Genomic DNA, 12,324 nt, shown 5'->3' on the forward strand with positions numbered 1-12,324 from the left:
CTTTGGTAGGATTTTTTTTTACTTAAGTCTGATGATAGAAAGAAAGTGAGGTTGTTAAAATTGTAAATTGTAAAATTGTAAAAAAAAAATGTAAAGTAAAACATTAATGTCCTCTATCTAATTATTTTTTATCTTATTTTGTTATGTGAAGTTAGGTAAGGTTAGGATTAGTTAATGTTGGGTTAAGTTTTAAAAAAATAGTTTTCTAACATAACTTAATCGGAAAAAAACTATTTTTATATTATTATTTAACTTAACCCAACCTATCCTAACCTAACCTAACTTCACATAACAAAATAAGTTAAAAAATAAAACACGATTTGGCGGTGACATCTCTATGTTTAAAATTACAGTCTTTATAATTCTTTATAAAATATATTATAAAAAATAAAAAAAATTAAACATTTATTTTCTCGGACTTATTAAATTACTCTTCGTTCGCTGCAGTCATAATATCGTACTTAGACATCCAGTTATACCCTATAGACGTCCGCAGGCCTTTGGAATTCATGGTCACCTTAGCTTATTGAACATTTTTGATATTTTATACAATGAGTTTAGACTCAAATTTTCATTTAAAACTCATCTTCGACTCATTACTTGCCGAAAAATCCATGCTGTATTGCGGTTTGTCTTTTATGAAGCCGTCTATTTTCACTCAAAACAAAGCACTTTAGCAAAAAACAACACACATTATCAATTGCTGACGCAATATTTGTTAGATGACAGATGATAGCTAGCATTGCAGTGGTAAAAAAATGAACTAAAGCACATGCGGCTCTAGGTTCTGCCGTTTCCAAAGGGCTAGCTTTCATCCAGCCGACACGTTGAAAGTTGCAACAACGGCGTAGCCTTTCGATTGAATGCCGGCATTTTGTAAACAGGCTAGCCACCCAATTGAGCGGCTGATTAGACTATTTGGCGGCGACATATACATATGCCAACTGCCGACAATTAAAGGGAGCCTGAATAGTCGAGAGTTCTATTTCTGCAAGTATTACAGCTTCATAATGAAATGAGTATTAACTGTCAGCAAAAGTAATGCAAGTGCTGTATTGAAAGGTATAATGTATAACCAAAGTAATATAAACAGGATCTAAGAACCCGCAAGTGTCGAAAGAATACTATATGTCAGCAGACAACGGACTCTCCCTTTAAGGACTCCATCCATTGAGTTCCTTCCATTTGCTTCATCACATTCTTATACGAATCCTTACTTCTTATATTATGAGGTGTGAGATTGTAAACAAGAGATTTAAACCACGGTGTATCAGCGATACATCCCTGTGAAACAAAAGAACAGTATTAGAGGTATAAAGACAAGTCTTGAATAACAGCTTGAATAGCAAGTAATAAATAATCGCAAGTCTGAGTCAAAAAATAACATAATACGTTTACTTACTTCAATCACAATAGCGATCACTATGTGGGAAGCTGGTATGAGCAAGAGATACATTCTAAAATAATTTGTATCCATGTTGCCAAACACCCATTCTTTAACTTCGAAAAATTCTGCCAATTCCAACCATGGGCACATCAGCAGTAATGTTGTTACAACTGTTAGTACTATCAATGTCCCCACCAGTTGAACTACAAAAATAATTCATATGTATTATATATATAACAATATTTCGAGTATGTCAAAATGTTTGTAAACAAATACTGGATTTTACACTCCAGTGAATTTATATACTACTGTGATAAAAAAAATAAGGTGAAATTTTTTATTTAAAATATGCGGGTTCTTCGATTCTGTAAAGCGATCACTCTAACCAGTCAATGACAGGTCATAAGCCGCGTAAGTGTATTGACTTCCATATACCCAGCTCTCCTTCTCTGCTGTAATGTATGTACGCATTACAATTGTGGGTATTTCATTGAATTATGAAAACAATATTTTACGGTATTTTTTTTCACATTATAAACAATGATGTGACCTCACTGGAGTTACCCGTGCCAAGGACACTTCACAATATACTCTCTTTTTTTAAATGTGAGAATATACAAAGAAGAGTAATATACAGAGAGAAATAACAAAACGTTCAGACAGTTTTAAACACTACGTATTTATGTTTATATTTAATTTATGTATACCTATATTATTTATATTATAAAACGCACAATAAAAAAACAAAAACATAACATAAACTATACGTTTGTGGAGCAGGTGATTTAATATTGGTTTGGGCGAATGGGACAATCTATTTTACCTAGCTCCACTATCTATTTTTTTTTTTACCTTTTTGAACATTTTCTCGTTACTAATTGTTTTAATGGACAGTGGAAGTAGGTTATAGATTTTAATTGCATAATACTCCGGTAAAAGTGGTATTAGTATGCACCAATTATAAAATACAACTTACAATTTGTACAAAATGCTTCACGAAACGGTTGCCCTTTAGAATAAACGCCGGCTAATATGAGGTACTGATAGCTGCTGACAACAAACACGACAGTGTTCTCCCAACAAACTACTTCTTCAACGTCCGGACCCCCCTCCAGAGGCTTAAACCTGCAGGGAAAACAAACAATACATATTATTTCCTATGATAATGAGTGTTACGATTATTGTACCTGCATGCTTCATGTACCTCAACAAAATACGAGTAAGATCATAATAAATACAACTTACGCGTTGCGTTGTAAACCATTTACATATACATATGTATGTTTTATTTATTATATGTCAAATAATTCATATTTATTGTAATGCGATAAGAATCAAAGCTAACACAAAACAATTTATTTTTGAATGATGCATTTTATTTTCATTTCATTTTATAGTCAAACTTATGGTTATTAGTGATAACCAAAAATGAATTTTGGCAAAAACCAAAACTTATTGAAATAAGTTAAAAGTCACAAAACGTCCAAAATTAGGCATTTTTATTGTTAAACCATACGAGTTCATTTAAATAAGTGTTAAATAAAATCATCGACATCATCAGCGCATTTTGGTTTGTTTTGTTTGTTGTTATGTAACAGTTCTTCAATTTACGCTATAGGAACTTTAACTTATCAACTATAGAGGAATTACAAAAATATAAATATGAAAGATCTTGGAACTACTATCTATAGTTAACAAATCACAAAATGAGTCTAGTCCAAACGTAATCCGACACATCCCAAACGCAGGTTTCGGCCAAAACCTAAACCGTGGCTGAAACTGGCCAAAACCGAAACTTCGGTTGGTCACTAGCGATTATTTTAAAATATTGATATGTTCAAACTGTTTTAAAAGTCAATATTTAAAGTATCGATATGATTATGTGCATCTGTATCGCCATGAATCCTATTTTACATCATACAATAATTATTAAATTGCAGTCCTTTAACACTTTTGTATCAAGTAGTCTAAGCATAACTCCCTGCAAAACATGAAACCCTCCTGAAAGTTGATCGAGTCTAACTTACCAGTGCTGGTAGTAGAGTAGATTCAGGGCAGCTAGCTGGGCCAATAAGCAGGTTAGGACTTGCATGAGGAGAGGCACCGTGTTGGAAGGGCCCACCAGGGAAACTGGAGGGCTGCGAGGGCACAAGGCCTGCGGGGGCCCAGCCCTGCCCATAGACAACGCTAGAGAAGTGGTTACCACGAGGTCTATGTACAAGAACTGCATGTTACCTAGGGTTGAATACGCCTGAAAATATTCCTCATAAAAGTTGTCACAGCTACTTCTTTTTTGCAGTAAGATTTTTAACGTATATTTGAATGCTGCTGTATGTACATAATATGTATGTCAAAAAACACTTTATTGTTATATAAATATGAAACTATAAAGCTCTATGAAAAAGCAAAAAAGTCTTATCAGCTTGATTATAGAGCTTGAATCTAGTACCTTTGTATTTCAATGGAGTCAATAGTTTTTGTGACGTTCCAATTGATTCAGCAATACATTTTATAATAAATTATATCAAAGTTGAATATTCTGATAACCATTTTTTATGAAATACTTACATTGTAAAGAATAAGCACAGAGAAAAATTGAATGAGGGAATATAAGGCCATATATTTGAAGATAGCGAATGATGTACTCAATGCACATCTTCCTTCGAGAGCTAGATACTTGACACATGTGATATCTTGTATTCGGGATGTAAAGGGGGCGGCCACTGAAACAGCACATAGAGATAGTGTATGAGATGTGTGTGGGATCCTTTACACTACAAGAGATTTCACAAGATTTACACTTACCTGAGGCTTCGGCTTGTGAGAGAGATATACCAATATGAGCGGCTTTCAGTGCACCGCAATCGTTAGCTCCATCTCCGCACATTCCAGCCACATATCCCATCTGTTGTAGTGCCACAACTAGTTGGGTTTTCTGGTCAGGACCAAATCTTCCAAAAACAGTTCCTATTAAAAAAAAAAAACACTTAAAAACACACAAGCGTACTAGGCACAGAAAGGATATTTGATTTTGGAACGAATATAGGAGTCAAAACAATTCAAGGAAACCATTTTTCTTTTCCATGTCCACTCCCTAGGTCCACAAATCACCTCCGAGTTTTTCTTTAAATAGTTAACTATTATCCCTCTATATCAGGTGCGATAGCATCCCATGACGTCCAGGGCGATGCAAATCTTATTATTATGCAATCCAGGACAATGCAAACCTGAATATTATTACTATCTGTTATAGCCAGGTAGGCTTTACTGGTGCGCCTATATCTGAATTAGGCAAGCATGGTTAAAACAAAATTGTACAACATTATAATGGGTAAAATACTAAGGACTATACGCCCATAAAAATGGTCCCAACAGCTCATCAGTTTTATGTTTTATTTTTATGGAATTCCATCCTAAGGACGATTTCTCCCATTAAGGGTAAAATACAATAACTTGGGAATGTATGTAAGTGCGTGTGTGAAGGAAAACCTCCGAACCCCTCCGAATACTGCCGAGTACATCAGTCGGTCTGTTTTATTTTTTAAAGCCGCGCAACATTTTTTGCGACGGCACGTAACATATACATACCTAGTCTGGTAGCAATAGACCTTCTTTAGGATGTGCGATACTGCCGCTGTGAACATTTTATCAGAACTTTCGCAGCTTACCAATCTAAAAACTCACCGCTTGCCACTGCTAAATAGTACTATTGTAGTTACTCACCTTTGGTTAGAATTCGTGGCATCAAGTCGGGATAGTGTTGCCTAATTGCATTCCATGTCTTTCCATCCAGAGCAAAACAGTATTTATCATTAACTAATGTGGATGAGATGGATAGAGATATGTGTGGAGATTGGAGATCGTGCGAAGTATCCCGAGGTTCTCCGACTACTTCAAAACGGAGTGGAGGGCGAGGAGAGCCATCCATGGCAGCCTGTCCCATACTTGAGCAGTGGGAGATAAGAATTATCTTTTCGTTTGCTGGGACCATCCCACAATCTCTGGATACAGATATGGCTGTCATAGTGTTATCACCTAAAATCAATATATAAAACTATGGTGGCAATACTTATTTTATAATTTAACACATACCTTCACAGGAGTTGAATCAGGGACCTTAGCTAGTAGTCGAACCCTCTTCCCTCTAACGGAAATGGACAATACATGACTCGAGTTCAGTCCGCATACAAGCAAACAAACAAATACCATCACTGTCACAATTGGAAAAATTAGGTTGATGGTGACAGACAAATTTACTACATAAACTGAGGTGCACTGATGGTCATAACAGTAAATGTAAATTCTTTCAAATGAAAAACAATTAAAAATAATAAAAAAATATTCCAAATTCATTATGGCTTAAATGTTGTTTTTGTAATGTGCAGATCTGAAAAGAGGCCACGAGAGGGTCTTTTAATTTGGAATACATGTCAGGAATAAATTAGGTGCTTGGCCATAGTGGTGAGCATTTTGCGGCAAACTCAAACACATAGTCACAAGTGTAGTGTCGATAGTGACAGCACAAGCGCGGCAAGGCGGCGCATACCGCGCCCGCGCTGCGCCGCAAAACGCTCGCCACTATGGTCATGCCGCATAAAATAAATAACAGGTTATTAAAATTAACCTAACCTGTTATCATGACCATCCTCATTTTGGCATTATGTAGATCCCTGATAATAGGAGCCGATTGTGGTTTAAGGCTATTCTGCATAATAAGTAAACCCAAGAATGTCATGTCACATTCCAATTGTTCTCTCTTAACTCGCTGGGCATCGATCCATTTCATTTTCCTTTCCAGCTTTTTGTATGCCAACCCAATAACCCTAAATCCATTAGAAGCGTACTCGTTGAGTACGCGACTAAAATTCTCGGGCAATGAAGATGGACTGCACATTCCGGATATCTAAAGAATAAAAAATATTTTTAGAACTGATTACTGTAGAAACACGACGCTGTAGTGAGGAGCCTCGAATGTATTAATTTTACTCTTTACTCTTAAAGTGTGGGTTCCGTGCCACCAGTGTAGATCCCAACTATAGCTGTTTCAAATATTTACCAGCTCCAGGAGACAACAAACGTCTCCAGGAGACCCTATCTCCAGCCAGCACTCTTGCTTAAGGTGCACTGAATAAAGCAGAAAAATTGGCATCGACAGCTTTTTAGGATGGCCAAACCCTCAAGATGCATAATAGGAGGCTGCTGAGTTCGTTCTCGGAATCCAATGTTGGTAATGAAATCAAATCACCATATACCTAATATTCTCCTGGAGTACTTACTCTCAAAACTCAGAAGTTTGCTGTTAAGAGTTTTGGCAAGGTGCCAGGTTTTGCACCGATATAAATGTAAAAGAGTTGAATATTCGGCATTCCGTTTTGATCAAGTATAGACTATAATATAGTAATAAATAGTTATTATTGGTGAAAAGCCGAAATGTAAAAAAAATTTAAAGTTTCTCGCCAGGTTGTCAATACTGACCTTTTCAGGAGCTCCCTTTACAAAGTACAGCATCTGCTTCTGTCCAAGAACCCTTGCGATGACTCCCATGGCTCGCTGTGTTGAAGAGAAGTGGAAGCGCCTTAGCAGACCCAGCTCGTAGGGAACCTCCAGTGTGAGGGGATCCAGATCCTGACTCAGCAGGCTCGCCTCGCTGGAGCTAGCTGGCTTCACCACAGTAGGCGCCAGACTGTCGTAGCGAGTGTTCTCAGAGCCCGGCTCCTCTAGCACCTGTTTGATATGTCAAACGCATATAAACATTTCCCTGTCCGCATTGGTACCTACCTAATCACAGCATATCTTGATATGTGTATTTGAAATTTTATTTTAAAAAAACTGATGTTTTGGGAGATAGAGTCAGTTTTGTGGGAGTAGTTTTTATTTAATTTTCCGCTGGTTTTTGCTCGCTGCGTTTACCTGTGACAGTGTAGCGAAGCCCAAGAAAAATATGCTAATAGTTCAGGTGCGGTAGGCGGACTAATATCGGCCTGATTGCTTTTTTCAAGATTTTTACGAAGAAGTCATCGAATGGAAAACAGTCGCCCAGAAGATCAGAGTTCTGGATCTATTTTTCACATACGGAACTTCTTTATTCTGTCTGGACACAGGAAAACTAATACAATACTGCCCGATAAATAGACTCATATTTTATATCACGACACTTCCCTATTATCTTGTGGTTGGCACCTTGCATTCTAGAAGTTGGAAATAAAGACTAATAATACCCACATACATTTTTTATGCATGTGTAGAAAACTCTGTTCAAACATTTTCTTTTTTTTATTACATTATGCACATAATATTTTTATCTATCTCTCTCCATATTTAATTCCTCTTCCTCTGGCTTTCGGGGCCTCGTTTTATATTTTAAAACAGAATTATGGAAAAATTAACATTATTGCAATACTTAGATCATCATTTCCTCAAAAAAAGTTTCATGCCTAAAAAATCAGTTTCAAATTTAAATGTATTCGACTATTTCGAAGGTGTTAAAAAACTGTACGAATTATTATTTCAATAAAAAATCAATAAAGTACCCATCCAGTAGCTTCAAACATTTTGAGATCAAGAGGATCTCCGGTTAATTGGCTGTCGATACTTGTCAAAGAGTGGCAGCATGCCAGGGCTTGCATTATAGGAAGCTTGGGGGGCAGCGATGGCACATTATGAACGGGTTCACCGAACATCCCATCATTGTGAGGTAATACCGCGTACAGGTCCAGCCCATCTTCTGTCAGCGTACCTGTCTGAAAGAAAAGAATAGGCAATACAAGATTTCAAAAACACAACGGAGTTAATAAATTTACATGTTACCAAATAAACATGTTGAATGTTTTCGATTACCTTATCAAAACAGATGAGTTTGAGTTTCCCACAGACGTTGATACGTAGGGGGCTGATACAGAAGATGTGATGTCTCTTGAGACGGCGCTGGCTGTACACCGTCCCAGCTGTCATGGCGGCAGGCAAGGCCGGCGGTACCACAATGGTTATTATGTCCAGAGTTCGCAGAATTATCGTCTTTGCACTGCTCTATGGACAGACAATATTTTCAGATAAATTCAATTAAAAACGCGATATACGAAATTGAAATTTTCAAAGAGTACCTCGTTTATTGAGAAAAAAAACATTGCACTTTTGTATGAGTGAAACCGATAGTAAGTCCCACGGTCTTTTAAGCGGTTTCGGGTAAGTGGAGGAAGAACTTCCTACTACGTCAGTCACATAAACTGCTTAGCCTTTAAATCCTCAAAAATGCTAGGCTATATTTTGCGAGCGAAAAAGGATTTTAAAAATAATGATACTTTGAAATTGATGTACACAGCTCTGGTTAGGATCCAGTTGGAATACAACTCAACTGCCTATATGGACTCTGTAGTTCACACCAATATACTTTGAAAGAATTCAAAATAAATTTATAAGATACGTTAACTTTAAACTCGGAATCAGTTATGAATTTATGAACTATAATTTTTTTTAAACTTGGTAAAACTAACTGAGAAGAAAAATTATGAATAAATTTAAGATTGTTAACTTTACATGGAACTGCCTGAAACTATTAGCACTCATTAACTTCAAGGTACCTGGACGAAGGACTCGTCAAGTACGTCCGGTTAGTTGCAACAATTCGCGAAAAGTATACTCATATAATGCTATTCTGAATGACTCCATGTACCCGGCAATAACTATTCCGACGTTGCTGATATTTTTAACATGAAGTATAGTTTATATAAATCAACTCTATTTATCATTTTTAAAGATGGTGAACGGTAATTTACATTTGATAAATTTTAGTGCTTTCTATATTTACTTTTGTGTGGGTACTATTTTATTGTGTACCATATAAACATGTATACTTAATTTTTAAAGGATTTTAATTTTTTTTTTTAATTGACATATAAAAGAATTTTATTGCTATTTGCATTAAATTATATTTTGTATACATAATATATATTTTGTACCTCTTAAAAAATAAAAAAAATCCTTTTCTTCTTAAAATTTGAAACTTTATATAGTATTTATATAACATATTACTTTTTCACATTATATTGCATTGTTTATATTCTGTTAAAAATGTATTTCTGTAAGGTAAATGGCACTGCGTGCCGTTTATATTAAAAACTAAATTACTTATATTTTCTCAACATTTTCATTTATTGATAAATTTGACCCATTGTTAATACGCAAGTGAATTCTCTTAAATACTGCGATACAGTTCTTGAGTTATAATTTTAAAAAAATATAATACTCTTGGAATTAAAGTTCTCGCTAATAACATTTTCTGATAAAAGAAAAATATTTTACAGGAAAAAAAACTTTAAAAAGGGAAAAGACACAAACCAAAACCTTAAAATAACTATGATCTACCTAGAACCTATTGAACTTTGTCAACAAGTCCTTGATTAAATTTTTTTTGCAAATGTTCAATTTAGTTTTAAGCTGAGAATCTAATAAATATTTGATAGTTACTAATTAGGATTAAACTATCAAAATGATAATTACGTATTTAAAAAAGGCATACTTACACCTCTCTCGACATATAGCCATATGCAATAGGCCATACCGATGGCAGATATAGTAAATAGGAATATGACAAACTTCACAGCGTCCTTATAAAACTGGAAACCCATCGGTTTGGGAAATAAAATACTTTTGACTAGTTCTCCCTTTGATGTGCAAAATCCGGTACGGACAACTTTAGCTAAAACCTGAAACATAAACATATTTTAAAGCAGCCTAATCTGATTTACTCCAATTAGCTTTTAAAAAATTCACGTAAACATTGACATCCACCCTTTATATCCCGTACCCTTCATTTTGTATTTGACAGTTTCGACTTATAATTGACAAAAGAAGATTTGGTTTGAAATTGTACTGACAAATTTTAGTAGTTTTAACAATATAATTTCCTAAGATCATACCTTGCTGTTACCATAGAATCGAGTTTGGATAACGTTGGTCCCAGCAAACAAGGTGTGCCTCTTGTGGGTAGCTGTAGAGTAACATTCTGAACTAATATTTGGTGGAGATTTCACAACAGGTACACTTTCACCTATAATACAAAATATATACATTATTCATTTAAATAAAGATAAAAAAAACCTTTGGAAACATCTTTTTCTAACATTTTACTATGTATATATACATACATGTCTTGTAATATTTTTTTTGTAAGAACAAATTAATGTGGTAATCTAACTTCTCAAAATCCAATGTTTCTTAAATATTTTTTGTTTATAAATTTGTCTGCCTCGTAATCTAATGATCAGCGCGTTTGCCTACCATGCAAGAGATCTCAGGTTCTGACATGAAATATTTATTTGAATAGGGGTTTCTACATTAGAATATTTCATAGCCCTGGACTGGCACCCGAAGCGTACGACCGATCATCTTACCGCAATCCAACAAAAAATTATCAAGATACGCTGCGGTTGGTGTGCCAATGTAGTTATCTATGCCCCATTAGTTAAGGAAAGAGAGTGATCATGAAATTTGTATAAACCACTTTAGTTTTTAATTTATACGTCTACTAGTTTTGAGATTATTACCTCATCGTCAGAGTGTATAACTCAAAACTAAAGTGGTTTTTATTTTTGCACCACAACGGGCCAGGAGGCCCAATTACAGTGGTGAATTGCAACACAGAACACCCAGGCCTGAGAAAAATCACATTAAATTTTTATTACAATATTTTGAAACATTTAAGTTTGTAAGTGAAAATTCTTGATGGAAGTTCATTGTAATTTATTATATAAATAAAACACGAGTGATATTTTAAATTTGTGGATTAAAGTATCACTCGTGTTTTATTTATATGATAAATTACAATATTTTGAGTTTGTCCAAATGTTTGTAGACTAATCTTAATGACTTCCGAGGGGATGAAATCTTTGGACAAACTCAAAATATTGTAATAAAACTAACAGTCCACGAAGAAACATAAAAAATATTTCACGCGTTGCCTAATATGTAAAATAATTTGATCAGATGAATCTATTCACAACAATAAAGGTTTCAGCTCTTTAAATTCACTAAATCAACAGATGGAATAATTGAAAAAATGTGACTGTTCAAACATGAGCAAAATGGTGAATGTTAACAGTATGTAAAGTAGCCACTTAAACCAGCCAATGTCAGGTCATAAGCCCTGTAAATGCCTAGACTTCCATATTCCCTTCTCTAAAATGTTCTCCATCCCTGTTGTAATTTGTTATTTTTTTATGTTCTCACCAGGAATCACCAGAACCTTCCGGACGTGAGACAAGCATCTCGACCACTACACAACGGAGGCCACCAAATGTACAAATTAATAAATAAAAAAAGTATTTTAAACATTAGAAATACATCCTTAATCTTAATGGATCTAAATTTTTTGATAGTATTATATTTTTAGGCTCTCCGAGTGAAGTTCCTCATCGTGCTCTTATCCACATCTGCACCCGTGACCCGGTGGCAATTGGAGCGCTCCACAAGCTAAGACGAGTGTAGGAATTACCTGTGAGCATGCTCTCGTTGACAATACAGGTTCCGGTGAGGAGCACAGCGTCACACGGCATGTTGTAGTTGGAGGGGGGAAGTAGCAGTACGTCCCCGGGCACGAGACTGCAGGCGGCCACCAGACACTCCACCTGTGCTGGCCGCACCACAGTGACCCAGTGACAGTTGGAACGCTCCACCAGCTCGTGCAGCGCAATACTCAGCTGACACAAAACAAAACAGTTCATTTAACACAAAACTTTTAACTCTTAATGTACATAACTAACATATTACAACAGAGATGAGGAACATTTTAGAGAAGGTAATGTAGAAGTCTAGGCATTTACAGGGCTTATGACCTGTCATTGGCTGGTTTAAGTGGCCACTTCACACACTGTGTAACATTCACCATACTGCCCATATTTGAACATCTATATTCCTTCAATTCTTTTATCTGTTGATGTTTG

General features: G+C 35.5%; 1 protein-coding gene across 1 annotated transcript in view; it reads right to left on the minus strand.

The window, feature by feature from the left end:
* Positions 1 to 404: 404 nt before the first annotated feature.
* The window catches only part of LOC148274618 (polyamine-transporting ATPase 13A3-like), a 35,843-nt gene continuing 23,923 nt past the window's right edge, over positions 405 to 12,324 (minus strand). The window contains exons 5-18 of the mRNA XM_088236874.1: positions 11,877 to 12,081; positions 10,303 to 10,433; positions 9,907 to 10,089; positions 8,225 to 8,413; positions 7,918 to 8,127; positions 6,863 to 7,111; positions 6,017 to 6,290; positions 5,111 to 5,422; positions 4,193 to 4,354; positions 3,956 to 4,110; positions 3,415 to 3,638; positions 2,364 to 2,512; positions 1,403 to 1,590; positions 405 to 1,284 (exon numbers count right to left, since the gene is read on the minus strand). Coding sequence (XP_088093000.1) covers positions 1,132 to 1,284; positions 1,403 to 1,590; positions 2,364 to 2,512; positions 3,415 to 3,638; positions 3,956 to 4,110; positions 4,193 to 4,354; positions 5,111 to 5,422; positions 6,017 to 6,290; positions 6,863 to 7,111; positions 7,918 to 8,127; positions 8,225 to 8,413; positions 9,907 to 10,089; positions 10,303 to 10,433; positions 11,877 to 12,081 — 2,784 coding nt within the window. The 3' untranslated portion in view covers positions 405 to 1,131. The remainder of the gene's footprint in view (positions 1,285 to 1,402; positions 1,591 to 2,363; positions 2,513 to 3,414; positions 3,639 to 3,955; positions 4,111 to 4,192; positions 4,355 to 5,110; positions 5,423 to 6,016; positions 6,291 to 6,862; positions 7,112 to 7,917; positions 8,128 to 8,224; positions 8,414 to 9,906; positions 10,090 to 10,302; positions 10,434 to 11,876; positions 12,082 to 12,324) is intronic.

The sequence above is a fragment of the Micrasema longulum genome, unplaced genomic scaffold (assembly GCF_059751315.1).
Source record: "Micrasema longulum isolate JH-2025_06_02 unplaced genomic scaffold, ASM5975131v1 h1tg001613l, whole genome shotgun sequence".
Taxonomy (NCBI): domain Eukaryota; kingdom Metazoa; phylum Arthropoda; class Insecta; order Trichoptera; family Brachycentridae; genus Micrasema; species Micrasema longulum.